Below are 18,513 nucleotides of genomic sequence, written 5' to 3'. Positions count from 1 at the left end.
ACACCCCATTAATCCAACGCTGGTTACCCCTGCGGGGGTGCCGCTCTCTGGTGAGTGCGGGCTATATAGGAAGGGGAGCACGGAAATTCCCTCACCCGACACCCACAACCTGATCCATCACTGGGAAGCACCCCCTCCATCCATGAAAACCTTCTTTGGCACTTTATAGCACATTATCATTGCACCACTTTGGAGGATCATTATATTGATCAATATTTGTGGACTTCTTTCACTTTTATTATGGACTATTTAATTATCTGTGTATATTTATTCTTGGAATTTCTATAAGTGTTTTTATAGATTTCAAACTATTTTACCTTCACTTGGCACGATATTCAGTATTTATTTTATATATCGATTTTTCACCTGGAAATCCACTATCTCACTTTTTTAGTATTGAGAGTTTTTTTGATATTAACATACCACTTGGCACATTTTATCACATTACAACTAATTTTTACTTGGATATCCACACTTTACATTTTTATCAATACTGCCACCTAGTGTTTAAATTATGTATTACACCAGTCACGATAATTATTTATTTATTTTTAGATTCACTTATTTTCCACCGGTTGAAATATATTTATTGCTTGTTGGCACTGCACATATTTTATTTATTTATGTTGTCTTATTTATTGATTTATGGTATAAATATATCCTTTGTTGATTAAATTACATACTGTGGCATTACATTGAAACCATTGGGTATATATAAGGACCTTTATTTACACCATCGTTATCACATTTTTTATACATTGGTTTTACATTTGTTAGATATACTATTCCCCTGTGTATATATATATATATATATATATATATATATATATATATACATACATACATATATACATATACACACACACACACACACACACACACACACACATTTTTTAAAAACCATTGGCAGCGCCAATTACCCTATCATACTTCTATCATTTTTGATATAGTTTTGCACTATATTTTTGGGGTAGGCTGCAGCCAATCCAATAATCAGATCCATTTGCGCGGAATTTTTTCTTTCAATGAGCTCGTGAACCCACCTGTCCTGAATCTCGGACAGCCAGGGCTCGGGAAAACAACGCAGAGGCCCCCCCACCCCTGATACGGATGAGGGCGTCCCTTCAGGAAGGGGTGGACTGGGTTGCCAGCCCAGCTTGACCCGTTTTGAGATTACCCGTCCAAAATTTCTTGTGACCACCGAAGGCCTTGAAGGACTTACCCTTTTCCTGTGCCCCGAAGGCACGAAAGGGCCCCCGGTTAGTCTTAAAGGAGGGACCCCACTTAGCGTAGGGAGATTTACCTTTCAAGACTTGAGGCAAGAGAGTACTGTTACCCCCAGTACGCCCCTTGATCAGCTCATCCAGAGAGTCATCAAAAAGAATATCCCCCGCATAAGGGATGTCAGACACTGTCTTCTTAGAAGCGTGGTGAGCCGACCAGCTTTTCAAGGTGGATTTATTCAGTCTGGAAACAGTGTGGTCCACTTTAGGAACCACAGTCCATCGAGTATCAACCGAATCCGCAAAGGGATAACGGTACTTAAATCTCTTAGGTACTACCAGCGCTGCTTAATGCGACGCCATTGGTCATTTACCGTTTCCTAAAACTCCTCGGGACAAGGAAAAACCTAAACCGACTTCAGGGCTCTGCGGGTCCTGAAGGAAACCTGCTTACCTGCCATGGAGGGCTCATCATCAAGATTTAAAGTCTCCTTAACGGAGCTAATAAGTGCGTCTACTGCAGCGCGGTCACGTGCTATCCCAGAGGAAGAATCCTCCTGCTCCACATCTGACTGAGAAGATGGGGACCCCTCAAGGGGGACGTCGCCCGTGGCAATCAATACAAGCTCTGAGTCAGAAGACTGAGAGGGCATAGGCCGTTTCTTTGTAACTCGGTCAGACATCAGCAGATCAACTTTTGATACTAAAGTCTCAAGTGCAGCAGATAAAGAGGCTAAGGAAGTGGGATCAGGAGTATCTGAACCACCAACTAGGTCTGTGGGGAATTTGCTATCCTGGGACTCCATATTAGCAAAGTGCAAAAAAAAAATTACACTGGCCCTTTAAAACGGCGGTTTCCACGGACCCCTATTGCAAACTACACTACAGGTGGAGACCCTTCTCTTAACTAAAGCTAAACTGACAAAAGAGTGATAGCAGAAATATAGCCAGAGAAAACCAGTAAAATCCCCCCACAGTGTCCCTATACTTGCCACGCTGCTTTTGAGAAAGCTGATTATAAAGAGGAAGTGACCTCACGCCCCTAGAGGCAAAAGCCAGCCCTGAGCCACACAAAAATGGAGGAAAAGCACTTAGAAAATGGCCACTGGCAATGATGATGTAAAATGGCAGCTGCCCTCACTCTGAGGCCAAACAACCAGCCCTTACCAAACATAGCGGCTGGGAGAACATCGCCAAACGCAGCAGAAAACGCCCGCACTGGCCCCCACCGGGATCTGCAGAGAGCACACCCGGGGAGAAGGAATCCCTTACACACCCCCGTATGGCGGTCTGCACCGCAGGAGCGCCTCCGCAGGGACAGGGAAGGCAAGACATAGGGGGCCATCCCATGGCCATGAGGGGGATATTACAGCAAACTTTACATGTACCGCCATCCCCAGAGTGGGCCCACTCAATACCCCCTCAAAAACCTGTTCCCAGGGACACAGGGGTAGTAGTACTCACCATACCGCGAACGTGGGCACAGCTCAGACAAGGGAGACCTCCCACCTGGGTGGGGGTGCCGTCAGCCAGGAAGGATGCTAGAAACCCCAGGCGTTCCGACGTTGAGACATCCCAGCGAAGATAGGAAAACTTTGCAGGCTCGTCCCCGCTTCTAGGGGCACTGTCGTTGCGAGGCCTGGGCGTACCAAAAGCCTGCAACGCTCGATGGCAGACTGAGACTCCATAAGGTTCTATATTAACCAGTACGAGGCCCAGTTCTGCTGACGCTTGTAGTCCTCCAAATTCTGACTAACTTGTAGGTGAGAAAAAATAAAAAGCTATTCTTAAAAAAAAAAAAAACAAAAAAAAACAAAAAAAAAAAAAAAACAAACAGACACTAGGTCCCAGTAGGGAAAACCTAGCCTACTCCTGACCGCAAAGAAGTGGATTAGAGTGGTACTGGCTGGAGGATATAGGCCAGAGGGACGGCCCCCTGCGGATGTGTCTATATGTTAAAGGTTTGTTGTATTAACAAAATTACTTCCTAGCTTGCTCCTGCGGAGAAGGCCAATACCCAATCGTGAGGACTGTATGAATGGGTGGCGACTGTCAGCAGACTTAAGAGAAATAAAATTTCAAAGCGCCCTGTCGGTGGTCAAACCACACATGCAAGATATTGCTGTGATCATTAGAGCAAGAGCAATAATTCTAGCCCTATACCTCCTCTGTACCTCTAAACTTATGGAGATTTTTAAGTACCAATTTTTTTTTGCCATTCCACTAGTGTACGTAATTTTGAAGCATGACATGTTGGGCATCTATTTACTCAGTGTAACATTCTCTTTCACATTGTCTTTATTTTTTTTTTGTTATTCAAAAAAGTGCATTTTTTCCCCCAAAAAAAAATTACATTTGGGAGACCGCTACGCAAATACAGTGTGACAAAGTATTGCAGCGATCTCCAGGGTCTCTGCTATTAAAAAAAAAAATTATATATATATATATATATATATATATATATATATATATATATATATATATATATATATATATATATATATTTTTTTTATATAGCAGAGACCCTGGAGATCAGGGGTTCTAGGTAATTTTCTAGCAAATACTGCTAGCAAAAGAATACTGATTTTAACTTATAGGCCTGGTCCTTAAGAGGTTAAAGAAAGTAGGTTACCTTTTGGAGCCTTCAATGCATCTTTTGAGTGTTCCATCACGAGATAATCGTTCTGTGAAGCGCAATATTTTCTCCTTAACAGCAGATACTGTGGGAAAGATTACAAAATTATAAAATTTTTAAAGTTGAAGCAGCGTTCCACCCAAAAGTTTCCCTTATAATGAATGGCAGCGGCAGCAGCATCCAGCAGCTGATCCGAAAATCGGCTGGGGTGAGGACATCGTGGGCTCCCTGGACAGGTAAGGGTCTATATTTTTTTTTTCTCCAGGCGGAACTCATTTTACTCTTTAATTTCGTTGTGGGTACAGCACCAGGGACATAATTTTCATCTAACAAAAAGGGTCTCTCAAGTCCTGCTGGCTGCTGCAGCACAGTTACTGTAATGACACTTTTTTTTGCCATGAAGGAGCACGGCTGCCCTCCCCCAGGCAGCATGCACGGAAACCCGTCGCATGCAGGTGACATCATCCTCGCTCGACTACCTACCAAGCCTCGCTGTCGGTAACTACACCGAGCCTACTTCCTGGTTTCAATCCCGCCGTACAAGCCGGCCACGGCGAGAGGATCTCAGCTCCAGCAGGATGGATATCTCGGACCGGATGATGTTCACTTCTCCACAATGGAACCTTGTTTATGGGCATGAATATATGCTTACCAATGTGATTGTATAGTTTTATTCATTAAAATCGTTATAAAAAAAAGTCTACACTTAGAGGCGCCTCTGTCTGTCTTACTTTTTCTTCACTGTAATGACACTGGCAGGGAAGGGTTTAACTCAGGGGCGATCAAAGGGTTAGTGTGAGCTTAGGGGGTGTTTTCTAACTGTATGGGGGGAGGGACTTGTGGAATCAACACAGAGACCTGTGATCCTGAATAGGAGGATCACAGGCGCTGTTTTCATTCCAGAAAGAACGGTCTGCTTTGTTTATAACAGCAGACCATCGCTCTCTCTCCACAGGGAGCGATCATGGGTGCCTGGTGGTAATCATGGCCACCGGCCCGTGGATCGGCTTACCCAATGCCTAATAGGGGGCGGGTGTGCTGCGGCAGGCTGGCTCGGCTGCGCGAACCGCCATACTTGTACGGTGGTTCGCGCAGCCAAGCCAGCCTGCCGCAGTATATCTGCGGTGGGCTGTCGGCAAGTGGTTAAACAGTGCTTTTGGTTTGTGGTGCTTAGATACAGTGTAATGCTGCTTAAGGATCAGCAGCTACAAAGCATTGGTGATGCTCCCCCTTCCCTTCCTTGCCTACGTTTATGGAGGACGACAGATGGATGACAGGATAGACCTCCTTTAACTTTTTCACAAAGCGCTTTGTATTCTGAGAAAGAATAAGAGTTCTGTGAATGGGTAAGTTGGGAGAGAGAGCAAAGCCAATGCCTCGCAGTCAAAGCTCTTAACCCCTACTGCACCAGAAGTTCACAACTGTGGATTGTATCCAGCCTTCTACAGTAAACAGCAGCCAGTAGGGAAAAGCACATGCTTCAAGTGGAAGTAAACTCACAGGCCTGATTTTTCCCTATAGGTAAGCCTAGAATAAGGATTACCAATAGGTACTGTAAAGATCTCCTAAAAGTTCACGGTTTAGGAGATATTTACTTTAGATTCAGCCAGTGACATTACCGACGCATGTGCTCTAAAGGAACGGCATTCCCGTGCCGTAAACAGCGACTACCATGTGCATTGCCAATCAGATAACCAAAGCCAATGAACCTGGAAAGAAAACCCCAGTGAAGATGGCTTTTTATTTCAGTGAAGTCCATCATAATGCATACTAGCACATTATGACAAACTGCCTGGAGCCCGATTTTATCTTTTGGATGTTGTTTACTTCTGCTTTCATTAGAGACAAGTTATGTTCCTAGTGCTGTATATACAAAAATGTTCAACCTGCTTAACAATGCTTTTAACCAACTTTAAGTGCAACTCAAGAGGAACACACATTTCTATCTAGGTTAGTTCTACATTTTGCAGGCTTTTAGCAAAGGTCATAGTAGTTCTACAGAAGAGACTTGATGAACTGCAGGAGGTAGGTTGGCAGGCTTTTTTTTCAGCCATGACAAGCTTTAGTGTATTGGGTGGGTTACTCTCGTGCTACCAATATGTGTATCTGTCAAACAAGTGTAAATGCTGCAATAAACAAGTAAATGCTGCTGGCACTCTATAGCTTATCCACAGCTATTGAGCAAAGTAAAATGGTAGGTAAATGGTGCTGCCAAATTAAATATTGTAATGTTTTATATGTCAAAGTGCAGTGACCCAAAACATTTTTTTATAAAAATTGCTCAAATTCTTATTTGTGATGTTCTTTATATAAAAGTGTGATGTCTCGATAAAAACTAACTTAAAAGAAATGCTCTAATTCCTATACAGAATCACATATTCTGCTTCAATATAATCCAAGTGCCTATAAATCACAAACAGCCACAAAAGTGCACCCTGCTACCATATACATTTCAAAAGAGTGAATATTGCATTCAAAATGTTCACAGAAAAGACCATATGATGGTTAATATAGAATAGAAAATAATAAAAATCTTCAATAAACAAACAAGAAAAAAAAATGTCCTTACTGTATATCCATTAAGTATCCCTTCACCATTCCATATGAAATGCTTTCCTTCATTCAGGTGTCATCACTGTGCTCTCTGGCCTCTCACCTGAATTTTGCTTAAAAAAAGGCATGTAGTATTATCTCCCTGTTGTTGCTGTATATCATGCTCGCCACTAGGCGTCTTCTGTAATGTTCCCCATTGCTCTATTTCCTGTGTGGGTAATGGGTACTTTTGGGGTCCTCTCGCCAAATGATTCAGGATGGGGTTACATGAAATATAGCACAATAAATGGACAGCGCACAGAGATGACAATATTGTGTCAAAGAGAACCCACAGGCAGCGATCCATAGTGAATGTCAGTTTATTAAACAAATATGTATGGTATGACCACTAGCAATTGTCTATCTTCAATGCCCTCACCACCATCCAGACCCGTGAGGGAACACGCATGTATTCCCTGGTTATATTTGTTTAATAAACTGAAATTCACTATGGATCACTGCCTGTGGATTCTCTTGACACAATATTGTCATCTCTGTGCGCTGGCCATTTAATTTGATAAATTCCTTTGCATTCACTTCCTATGCTCAGGACTGGCAGCGCAGGGATTGGTTCCTTTGGTTATACAGTGTCTTCCTGGTTCAATTTCTCCACAGGGGGGTCTTCACTTCTAGCGCCTATACTTTGTATACAAATTTATATGAAATATAGTCTTATGGTGTAGTAAGTTTGTAAAAGATTTATTTAAAATAGACAGCAGTAACTCACATATAAAACCATGTATCTGGCAACAATCCACGAGCGCCGTACTCGTTTCCGTCACTTCCGGTTACCTCCGCTCATGCCCTAGGCATCGTGCCCACGTGACTTCAAGGGAGAACGGGGGTATTGATTTGACTACTTATATAGTCTATCCCAATACTCAGTATCGGTGGCCATTTTCCCGAAGCCTATTAAATTATGTAGTCTTTGACGACGCCATTTTGTCATGGCCCAAAAAACGGTTTCTATGTTGTCGACATTTTTATTTATTTTTTTCCCCATATTATTTATTTTTTACTCTATATTAACCATCATATGGCCTTATCTGTGAACATTTTGAATGCAATATTCACTCTTTTGAAATGTATATGATTGCAGGGTGCACTTTGGTGGCTGTTCGTGTGATTTATATGCACTTGGATTATATTGTAGCAGAATGTGTGATTCTGTATAGGAATTAGAGCATTTATTCTAGGTTAGTTTATCAAGACATCACACTTGGATATATAGATCACCACAACTAGGAATTCAAGCATTTTTTTTTTAAAAACTACATTTTAATAAGTCACCGCACTTTGACATATAGAACATTACAATATTTAAATTGGCAGTGCAGCACCTTTTACCTACCATGACAAACTATAAATGCATTGCACATGTTTAGGGTAAAAAACCTTCAGCCTTTAGAACCACTTTAATGCCACAACACATGGCTCAATATTCTCTAGCTCAGCCCACAGACTAACTGCATAGATGAGGGAATAGCCACCGCTGGCTTTTCTATTCAGGCAGACTTGGGACCAATAAATTACTACCTGGCTCAGTTGATTTTTACATGGCCCAGTGCTCGCCAGACCACACGGTTTGAATTTCTTCCATTTCAACATTAAAGTCTTAAAAGGCCTCCCCCCATAACCCATCAGAGTGGGTATATCTTGCCAGTGGAGACACTTCAAAAATAATAAAATAAAAACACTATAGAGATGATTTACTAAAACTGAAGAGTGCAAAATCTGGTGCAGCTATGCATGGTAGCCAATCAGCTTCTAACTTCCACTTGTTTAATTAAGCCGCTTGGCTTCTATGCAGAACTGCTCCAGATTTTGCTTTCTCCAATCTTAGTAAATCAACCCCAATTTGTCCTGGTAACCATAAAAACTGGGAAAGACAGCGACCGTAAAATTCACAGGCAAGGGTAATTCTTCCAATGGGAAGATCTCCCCAATTGGAAAGACAAGAAAAAAAAAAGTAAGTATGCATGCATATACACAAACATACACACACATAAAATATTATATTCGACTTTTTATTAATATGAAGTTAGATATGAAGTTATTGTCAGCCATTATTGTTAGCACCTTTAGCACAAGAAAAACATATCCCTTTAATTTCTTATGAATGGCTTTACACCGGTCCATTGCACTTTTGTTGTGGTGTTAAAAATCCTCCTGGCTGAAATGCATTGAAAAATGCAACAAGAACGCATCAATTACGTACCCGTGTTACGGAGTCACATGACCAATGAAAAAACACACCATAAACACAGTAAAATCATGTGCATTTTCGGTGCCATTAATCGGCACGTTTTTCTCTTATTGGCATTTAACACCATTTTCACCCGATATGTGTCGGCTGCATCTCTAACACACACACACACACACACACACACACACACACACACACACACACACTTGTGTGTTACAAAAAATATTATGGTTGTGATTCATACTGAAGATTCCAGGTGGATTATGGTCATGATACATACAGTGGGGAAAAATATGATTTGATCCCCTGCAGATTTTGTAAGTTTGCCCACTCACATAACAATTGAGGGTCTAGGATTGTCATCATAGGTGTATTTTAAATGATAGAGACAGAATACCAGACATGGGAGTAAGTCACACATGTGCAAGTCACAAGCAAGTCTCAAGTCTTAACCTTCAAGTCTCAATCAAGTCCCAAGTTACTGTGGCGAAAAGCAAGCCAAGTCGAGTCCCTGCTAGAAGTCAAGCAAGTCAAGTCATTTATTTTGGCCAAGTCACCAATCAAGTCAAAATACTGATCTACCCCAATTTTCACTTTTAAAACCAGTTAAAAGTCAGTGGTCAGGAAAGGTTTTGTTTTATTTTCAACATGAACAAAACTGCTTAGTGCTTTTTTCTTGGCATATTAAAGAAACACTTTGAATGCCCAAACAGCTCAAAATCCTTCCTCCGGTCATGTTTCAACACCACAGTCACTAAAAACATGTTAGAGTAGCTATTTCCATTGTTAAACAGCCAGTGTCCTAAAAATCAGAACACACTGAGGTGTTTTAGGCGACTGTGGTGTCAGAAACATAACAGGCACATTCATTTTGCTTTAACACATCTTGAGCAAATGCAAATATTTAATAACTTAAAAAAGTAAAGACATTTCGAGTCATATGTCTCAAGTCAAAGTCAAGTCTCAAGTCATGAATACCAAGTCATGAATACCAAGTCATGAATACCAAGTCATGAATACCAAGTCATGAATACCAAGTCATGAATACCAAGTCATGAATACCAAGTCATGAATACCAAGTCATGAATACCAAGTCATGAATACCAAGTCATGAATACCAAGTCATGAATACCAAGTCATGAATACCAAGTCATGAATACCAAGTCATGAATACCAAGTCAAAGTCAAGTCGAGTCTTTTTTAGTCAAGCAAGTCTCAAGTGCTCAAACTGGTGACTTAATTCAAGTCATGTGACTCAAGTCCCCCACCTGTTATAAATTGAGTTGCATTTCAGTGACTAAACAAAGTATTTAATCCCCTACCAACCAACAATAATTCTGGCTCCTACAGACTGGCTACAGTATGTGCTCATGGGGTACACAGATTAGTCCTGTCAATTTAAGAAGGCGCTCCTAGCGACAACTCGGCCCACAGAATCTCTCTTGGCTGGAATGGGCTACAAGACCATCAGCAAGAAACTTGGTGAAGAGGAGATAACTGTGTGAACGATTACTCACAAATGAAAGAAATACAAAATAGACATACATCGCCCTCGGTCTGGAGCTCCATGCAAGATTTTGCCTCATGGGGGGGGGGGGGGGGGGTGATCATGAGAAAAGTGAGGTATTAGCCCAGAACTATACGGGAGGAGCTTGTGAATGATCTCAAGGCAGTTGGGATCACAGTCAACAAACAAACCATTGATAACACAATACACCACCATGAATTGAAATCCTGCAGCACCTGCAAGGTCCCCCTCCAGGACATATTGATTCACATAAGAATTGGGAGAAAGTGCTGTGGTCAGATGAGACCAAAATTGAGCTCTCTGGCATTAACTCGACTGGCTGTGTTTGGAGAAATGACCAGAAGTACACCATCCCTACAGTCAAGCAGGTAATTGGAAACATTATACTTTAGGGCTGTTTCTCTGCTAAAGGTACAGGCCGACTTTGCTGCATTAGGGGGCCAAAGAAAGGGGCCTTATATTGTAAAATCTTGGATGAGAACCTTCTTCCCTCAGCCAGAACACTGAAGATGGTTTATGGAGGGAGCTAAAACAAAGTTGCTAAGAGACAGCCAAGAAACCATTAAAAGCAATTGTAAAGTAATTGAACGTCTTACTTAACCCCTCCTCTGTGCAGTGATTTTGCACAGGGAAGCACAGTTGCTCCTTCTTGGGTCCCTCTGTGGCTCTCCTGGCCCCTCCCTCCTATTGAGTGCAGCTCAGCTCAGGTGCCCCCATAGCAAGCTTCTTGCTGTGGGGGCACCCGAGCTGAGCTGCAGCTGTGTGTGTCTATTCAGACATGGAGCTGCCGTTCGGGCCCGCCCCCTCTTTCTCCTGATTGGTTAACTGACATGGACAGCAGCGGGAGCACACGGCTGAGTCTCAGCCCATCAGCGGGGAGAGCCCCGAATGGCCGAGGCACTCGTGGACATCGCTAGGTCGAAAGGGGGCTCAGGTAATTAGTAGGGATTTAGGGGGGCTGCAGCACACAGGCTTTTTATCTTCATGCAGAAAAGACATTAAGATAATAAAAAATTCTGCCTTTACAATCACATTAAGGAAAATGTGATCCTGTAAAGAAGAGTTGACCAAATACCACCCAAGATGTGTGCAAACCTGGTAACCCACTACAAGAAACGTCTCACCTATGTGCTTGCCAATAGGGATGCACCAATCCTATATTAGGATCGGATATCGGTGCCGATACTGCCAAAAAAGCTGGATCGGGGGATTGGTACAATTAACCGATCCACGGGCCGATGCAGTTCTGCTGCGTCCCGGCTCAGCCATCCCTTACTTGCACGGAGCCGCTACTTCCTGTATAGGTCCGGCTCACAGGCGGAGTGATATCAGATGCACTCCGCCTGTGAATGGAGGAGCCATACACATAAAGCAGTGGCTTTGCTCTGTACTGCAGCCGCATGCATATTGTGTATGTGTGTAGTTCCGGATCGGTATCGGCAGATACATAATGCCAGGTATCGGGACTAGAGAAGTCGGATTGGTGCACCCCTACTTGCCAACAAGGGTTTCTCCACCAAGTACTAAGTCGTGTTTTGCTCAGGGATCAAATTTTTTTACTGACTGAAATGCAACTCAATTTATAACATTTGTATTGTACGTTTTTTCGGTTGATATTCTGTCTCCATCATTTAAAACACACCTATGAAACAAAATATAGACCATTAATTTCTTTGTAAGTGGGCAACCTTACAAAAACAGCAGGGGGGTCAAATAAATTATTTTCCCCACTCTACAAGTGGCCCCCTGTTCCCCCAAAAGTGATAAAAAAGAAATAAAAACTCACCGGAGGCACTAAAAGAACTGGAGTCAAATCCATCAATATGCGACAAGGAGTTTTCTAGCTTATGTACCGAACACTGATGGAAAAAAATAAAATAAGACATGGTAACCAAGAACAGAACAGAATAGTAATGAAAGAATATCCGGTAAAATGTCTGCCCACCACCACCAACACTGCCTGGGTGTGTTCAATCTCAGCGTAGGATCATGACCAGCAATAGCTTAAAACTATTAAGGTATTTGATGATTTGGACCATAATGATATATTAAATTGTGGAAACAACAGTTTAAGGAATATATACTTGGTTGAATCCAAGGAACATATACTCAAAAGGAACATATACTCAGTTGCGCCCACTAAAGATGCGTGGACGTCTGTGCTCCTCCCCCCCGGCTCCAGAGAAAAACCTGGTACTTCAGGAAATAAGTCACATAAGACTTATCCTTCCCCTCGGAATAAGGTGTCTAGGTTCCAGTGGGACATTAGAAGGGCCCTGAAATAGCTGATTTGGCAGACAGTGTGGTATGAACGGAAACATCAGGCTGCTTGTGGCAAACTCAAAATGCTCTTTAAATCATATAGATACAACAATGAAAAAACACATTTAGAATGATGGAAAAAAAATAATTTTTAAACAGCTTAGGTAAAAATTGGAGCTGTTTGTACAATCTGCTTTACAAACTTTTCTCACAAGTCATTTTAGGAAATGCATAGTCAATAGATCAAGGAGGGTGCAATCTGAATTATATTTCCCATAATTCCATGGGAACAGACACGTTTAGAAAAGCAATGAATTCTTGGGGGATAAGGAACAAAATGTATTGTAAATAGTTCCCACTCAGGCCAATGCTGACATTTCTCTCCTACGATCGACGAGCCAGTGAAGGAATCCACCAGTAGTGGAAGTTCACCATAGAGAATACCGAGGACCAGATGGACCCCGGCAGGCTCCATGACTCAGAGGCCTGGGCGCAACGTTATGACTTCACGTCTGGTCTGGCAGCTGTAAATACGGTCGTGTTCTCAGCTAGAAAGTCAATATTTTTTTTATTGATCTCAGGCTTCCCAGCCTGGAGGAGAGATGCGAGTCTTACTGACACCAGCTCTCTCTAAAGAGGATCTGTCATACCCTATTCCTATTACAAGAGATGTTTACATTCCTTGTAATAGCAATAAAGGTAAAAAAAAAAAAAGAAGGATTGAAAGTGCCCCCGTCCCATCATGCAGAAGCGAATGCATACGTACGTCGCACCCACATAAACGGAGTTCAATCCACATATGTGAGGTATCCCCACGAAAGTTCGAGCGAGAGCAAAAATTCTAGCCAAAGACCTCCTCTGTAACTCTAAACAGGTAACCTGTAAGTTTTTAAAGCGTTGCCTATGGAGATTTAAGTATCAAACTTTGGCGCCGTTTCACGAGTGTGCGCAATTTTAAATCGTGATATGTTCGGTACCTATTTACTTGGCGTAACATATTTTATATTAAACAAAAAAAAAAAAATGGTGCTAACTTTAGTGCTTTGTTTTCATTCATGGAACTGTTTTTTTTTCCCCCCAATAAAAAAAAACACGTTTGAAAAATACTGTGTGACATAAAAAGTTGCAATGACCGCCATTTTATTCCCCAGGGTCTCTGCTTAAAAAAAAAAATGATCTAATGTTTGGGAGTTAGGAGTAATTTCTCTAGCAAAAAAAAAATGATTTTTACATGTAGGAGAGGAGTGCAAGATTTGGCCCAGTATGGAAGTGGATAAATACAAATCCATAACCTGCTTTTTTTTTTTTTTTTAATGAGAAAATATTTTATATTCAACAATAAACTGAACAAAAATACAAACAAATTACTGCACCTGGAAGCAAGCATGTATGAGCTCCATAAGGCGATCATTTTCTGGTAATGACAGGCTGATGGCATCACTAAGATCTGTAACAGTCAATACAAAACAGACAAATAAATAAGTCTAGCCAATCCATCTGCACACAATATATTCAGACAATGCGCTTCCATCTTCAGATTAGCTGGTGGCAAAACAAATGGGAAGGCCCTAGAATAAAATCAATCATTCTGTTGAACGCACTGTGTGAAGACAAAATCAATTGGGATACAAAGTATGAAGCCACACAAAGAGGGAATTATGCTGCCAATTACCATTATTATAAAAACATAAAAAAATTATTCACATCCATATGTCTCTATTTATTATCAGTCTCAATGCCTAGCAGAAGGTACTACAGTACTACAGGGCCCCAGACAGGATGATGAATGGGGGGGGGGGGGGGTGAAATATTTGGCGAGCTGGTACCAGGTTTTTACAGGTACCCACTTCCCACTCAGATCGCAGTGGCAATCTACAAGGATGTTTGGCCTCAGGTCACACACACAGGTCCCAGAAGACTGCAGGACCATTCACAAAGTGCATGCACAGACAGAAACGGGCTGTGGAGGCTTCACTGCCAGTTTCCCTTACAGGCATACCTCGTTTTAAGTACACTCACTTTACGTACACTTGCAAAAACAGACACAGCCTGGTCAGCTTGGCATGGCACTGCTCCCGAACCATAAGTGACAGGGATACCAAACTTAGGGAGCACCGAGAGGGGACCCAGGACTACAACATATCCTTTTTGTGGCCAGCCAGCTTGCCTAGGTAATCTACCATGTCATAGTCCTGGATCCCCTTAACATGCTCCCCAAGCTTGGTATCCCTGTCACTTATGGTTTTCTATGGAGCTGTGTATTTGCATGCATTGAGAAATGAAAAAAAGGTATTGCTTCACTTTAAGTACATTTTCGTTTTACATACATGCTCTGGTCCCATTGTGTACTTAAAAGTACTTAAGATTCCACCGCCTGCACCTGAAAAAAAATAGGCTCGGGTGCTGACATCGCTGGATCCCTGGACTGGCAACTGTCCTTATATTAAACAACAGCAGCTACAATATTGCTGACTAATTTTCCTTTTTTTGGGGGGGGGGGGGGGGGGGATCTCCTTTTAGGGTTCCATGCCAGTGCTTCTGGCCTCTCCCTCCTGCTGGCTGCTGTGGAGGCACCCAAGCAGGTGCGCGCTCCTGAGCCGCAGCTGTGTCTCTATTCACAAATGGAGCCACGGCTCTGTCCCACCCCTCTCATCTCCTGAATGGCCCACTGCTGGCAAAAGCCAATCAGTAGTGCGATTTCCCAGAGAGACAAGGCTTTCATGGACATCGCTGGAGATCGAGAGGGGGCTCAGGTAAGTATTGGGGGGGGGGGGGGGGGGACAGACTGAACTGCACACCAGCTACTGCTCTGTAATGCAGAGGCTGGTGTGAACAAGCCCTAAAGCCTTTACAAAAAACACTTACAAAAGCTGCCTATCGAAAATAGGCGATAAAAGTGATCCTATGCGCTTAGGAGTACAATAAATAAATAAATAAAAAAAAAAAAAAACACACAATGCTGCTAATTAAACAGTAATAATATAGAAAATTTAATAGATCTAAAATATTAACCTCTAAGCAAGGGGATATCAGATATATATTTGGTGGTATCCCCTTACCACCTATAAAAATGAACCACTGGTCTCTGCACCAGACTATAATTATGATCACCAGGCTGTACACTTTCTCCTAAAATCATAAAAGTCCAACAAGAGTCCATAACGATGCGCATGTGGATTGTTATATGCGATTACTTGCTCTTCCAAAAAGTGAGTTTAATGTGTGATGCTTTTAATACATTTTCTGGTTAAAAACAGTATCACGCTAGTGGCGGTTTCTGTCTCTTATCCCCCACATACATACACGAGAGGAGCCACTACTGAACAAAGGGTTGATTCGAGTTGGATGAAATATATTGTTGGTGACATGCTGTTTATGCCTGATCCATGAAAGTGGGGAGGCATTGTGAGCTGGTGAGTCTCCAATTCAACTACATATTTCCCGGCACAGTGGTGGTGGAGAGTGACGTGTTCCCTCTAAAATTTCACTAGTATCAACTCCCTGTGGATGAGCTGTTTAATCCATGGTGTATAAAAAAGGTAACCGCGCTAAATAAATAATAAATGAAGCAGCAGCTTAAGTCCCCGTTCACATTAGGTCGCTCCGACTTAGGGGGCGACCTGTGAAGTCGCGTGCAGCGCGACTTCGGCACGACTTGCACGGACTTCACATAATGGAAGTCAATGCAAGTCGCCTCCAGGTCGCCCCCAAGTAGTACAGGACCCTTTTTCTAAGTCGGAGCGACTTGTGTCGCTCCTATTAGAACGGCTCCTGTACTGCACCGTGGGAGCGACGGTGCACGACTTGTCAGGCTGACCAAGTCGCCTGACAAGTCGTGCTAGTGTGAATGGACACTAAAGTGTGACATACACCCAAGAAAATTAATTATAAAAAACAAGCCGCGCTACTCAATTGAAAAGTGCTATAACCACACAATAACAAATAAATAGTGAAATTCCATTAGAAAAGTCCATAAGTCTCTTATTCGAAACTCCAAAAGAAATAAAATTAAGTGCTCAGAGTCCACTGAGTATGAACGAACATCCGCTAGTGGTACAAACTGCTAACCGAAGTGAATCAAAAATTGCGCCCAATGCAGGGGTTTGTACACCCAAGAACTCCAAACGAATATCCTACAGCCAGATCAAACTCCACTGTGTTACAGGTCTTGGACCATAAGTAGGCTCAGCAGGCGTTTAGACCACATACATAGAAAAGAAGATGATATAGAATCCCATAGCGTAAAACTGATAAATGTTATGAGTGAAAACTAATATATATTGGACGTGGAATATATCCCACTAAACCGTGAAATAATGAGTGCCAATATTCCAGGTTATGTTAACACCACCGAATGTGTAATGACCACCACCAAGTGTGCAATCTGCCAGATGGATATACAAAAATCGCCAATAGTAGTGTATTTAAACACCCAACTTTCTCCAGAGGATAGTACCACCACCACCACCAATAGTGCTATCTGCTTACCAGATGTAAACATATAATTTGCCAGTGGAAAAAATGAAGGAAAAGCTAGATGGATACCAATCTCCACACAGGATCAGTGGCTGCCACCCCAATCCACAAACTGCTTACCAGATGTATTATAAGGTAACGCCAGGCATAGGAATCAGATCCACCAAGGTCTCATGTACTCCAGAATTCAGACTCAAATACCTCCTAGTGTAGTGGAAATTCCTATCTCCCAGTGGGGGCATCAGTCACAGGGTCACAAATATAAATAAAATACCCCATAGTGTAAAACTGTATATTTTAATGTTAAAACAAAGGAAAGCAACTTACAAACATCGGATTGAGAACGCTCAGAACAGAATAATAACAAGCCGCCTGCCGGTCGGCTTTTCCGCCCGTCCTCCGTCTCGCTCTGATGGCGTCAACACGCCGCGACTGACGTACGTTTCGTCAGATATGACGTTTTCAAGGTAGCGCGGCCTGTTTAATCCATTGTTTGCATGCGCATCGTTATGGACTCTTGTTGGACTTTTATGATTTTAGGAGAAAGTGTACAGCTTGGTGATCAGAATTATAGTCTGGTGCATCAGAGAGACCAGAGGTTCATTTTTATAGGTTATAAGGGGATACCACCATTCCTGCGCTACTGAAATTTATATCTGATATCACCTTGCTTAGAGGTTAATATTTTAGATCCATTTCATTTTCTAGAAGCCCTAAAGCCTGGTACACACGATGAGATCAGTTAAGCAAATAATTGTCCGTTTTTTGTTTTTTTTGCATGCTAATCTCAGATCAAAAATGGTTACTAAACTTACGAAAATTTTCGTAGGACAGAATACAACTTCAGAATTGATGTCATGTGTTAAGTTTTTTATAATGATGAATTTTTTAGTTTCTAAGCATGCGTAGTCTTGCCCTTACAATCTTTTTTTCAGACAAAAGCTGTACGAAATAAACGAAAATCAGATGTGGTGTTGACTTACGATAAACATTTTCTAGCCTGCACCTTCAGTTTTTATTGTTCGAAAAGTAGGAATTGTCTGTTGAAAGCACTATACCAACGGTCAGATAGTCGGCCGATCGTGCACTGTACAAAATTTTACTTTTTGTGTGTACAAAGCTTTAGAGAATGGGTTTGATGAAATTTGTTCAGCTCCAACACGCCACTTACTTGTAGCATTATGATAAATAGGTGGTAGTGTCCTCCGACGTTTCTTTCCAACAGATCTTCGTAATGATTTTCTTCTAGCACGAGGACTTGGGGAAGACTCTTGAAAAGACAAGTTGTTTCGGCTGCCGCTTTGATTTTCGGTAGAAGTCATTTTGGGAATTGGTGTTTTTTGGGCCCAAGAAAGTAGAATATTACCTCTTTATTCACACCTAAAAGAAAAGCTGGGTTATACTTACTGATAACTCCTTTTCTAATAGTCTTCCAGGACAGCCCATGAGACGTTAGGCTCCTCCCCCAGGGACAGGAAACACATTCCAAAATTAAAATAAAAGGCGGTCCCTTAGTCCTCACCTTCAGTATTTCATGAGAACCACAGGACACCCTGTAAAACATATACATAGATATATAGACACATATCAT

General features: G+C 42.0%; 1 protein-coding gene across 1 annotated transcript in view; it reads right to left on the bottom strand.

The window, feature by feature from the left end:
* The window catches only part of DSN1 (DSN1 component of MIS12 kinetochore complex), a gene marked incomplete at its 3' end in the record, with an annotated part of 80,268 nt that extends 61,992 nt beyond the window's left edge, over positions 1–18,276 (bottom strand). Inside the window, exons 1-4 of the mRNA XM_082256028.1 lie at positions 18,094–18,276; positions 13,820–13,893; positions 11,971–12,043; positions 3,856–3,943 (exon numbers count right to left, since the gene is read on the bottom strand). Of these exons, the coding sequence (XP_082112154.1) occupies positions 3,856–3,943; positions 11,971–12,043; positions 13,820–13,893; positions 18,094–18,244 (386 nt within the window). The 5' untranslated portion in view covers positions 18,245–18,276. The remainder of the gene's footprint in view (positions 1–3,855; positions 3,944–11,970; positions 12,044–13,819; positions 13,894–18,093) is intronic.
* Between the last annotated feature and the right edge of the window lie 237 nt (positions 18,277–18,513).

The sequence above is a fragment of the Pelophylax lessonae genome (genome assembly GCF_965119305.1).
Source record: "Pelophylax lessonae genome assembly, chromosome: 4".
NCBI classification, from domain to species: Eukaryota; Metazoa; Chordata; class Amphibia; order Anura; family Ranidae; genus Pelophylax; species Pelophylax lessonae.
The sequence above is the reverse complement of the archived record's forward strand: the minus strand, read 5'-3'. Positions and strand labels throughout refer to the sequence as shown.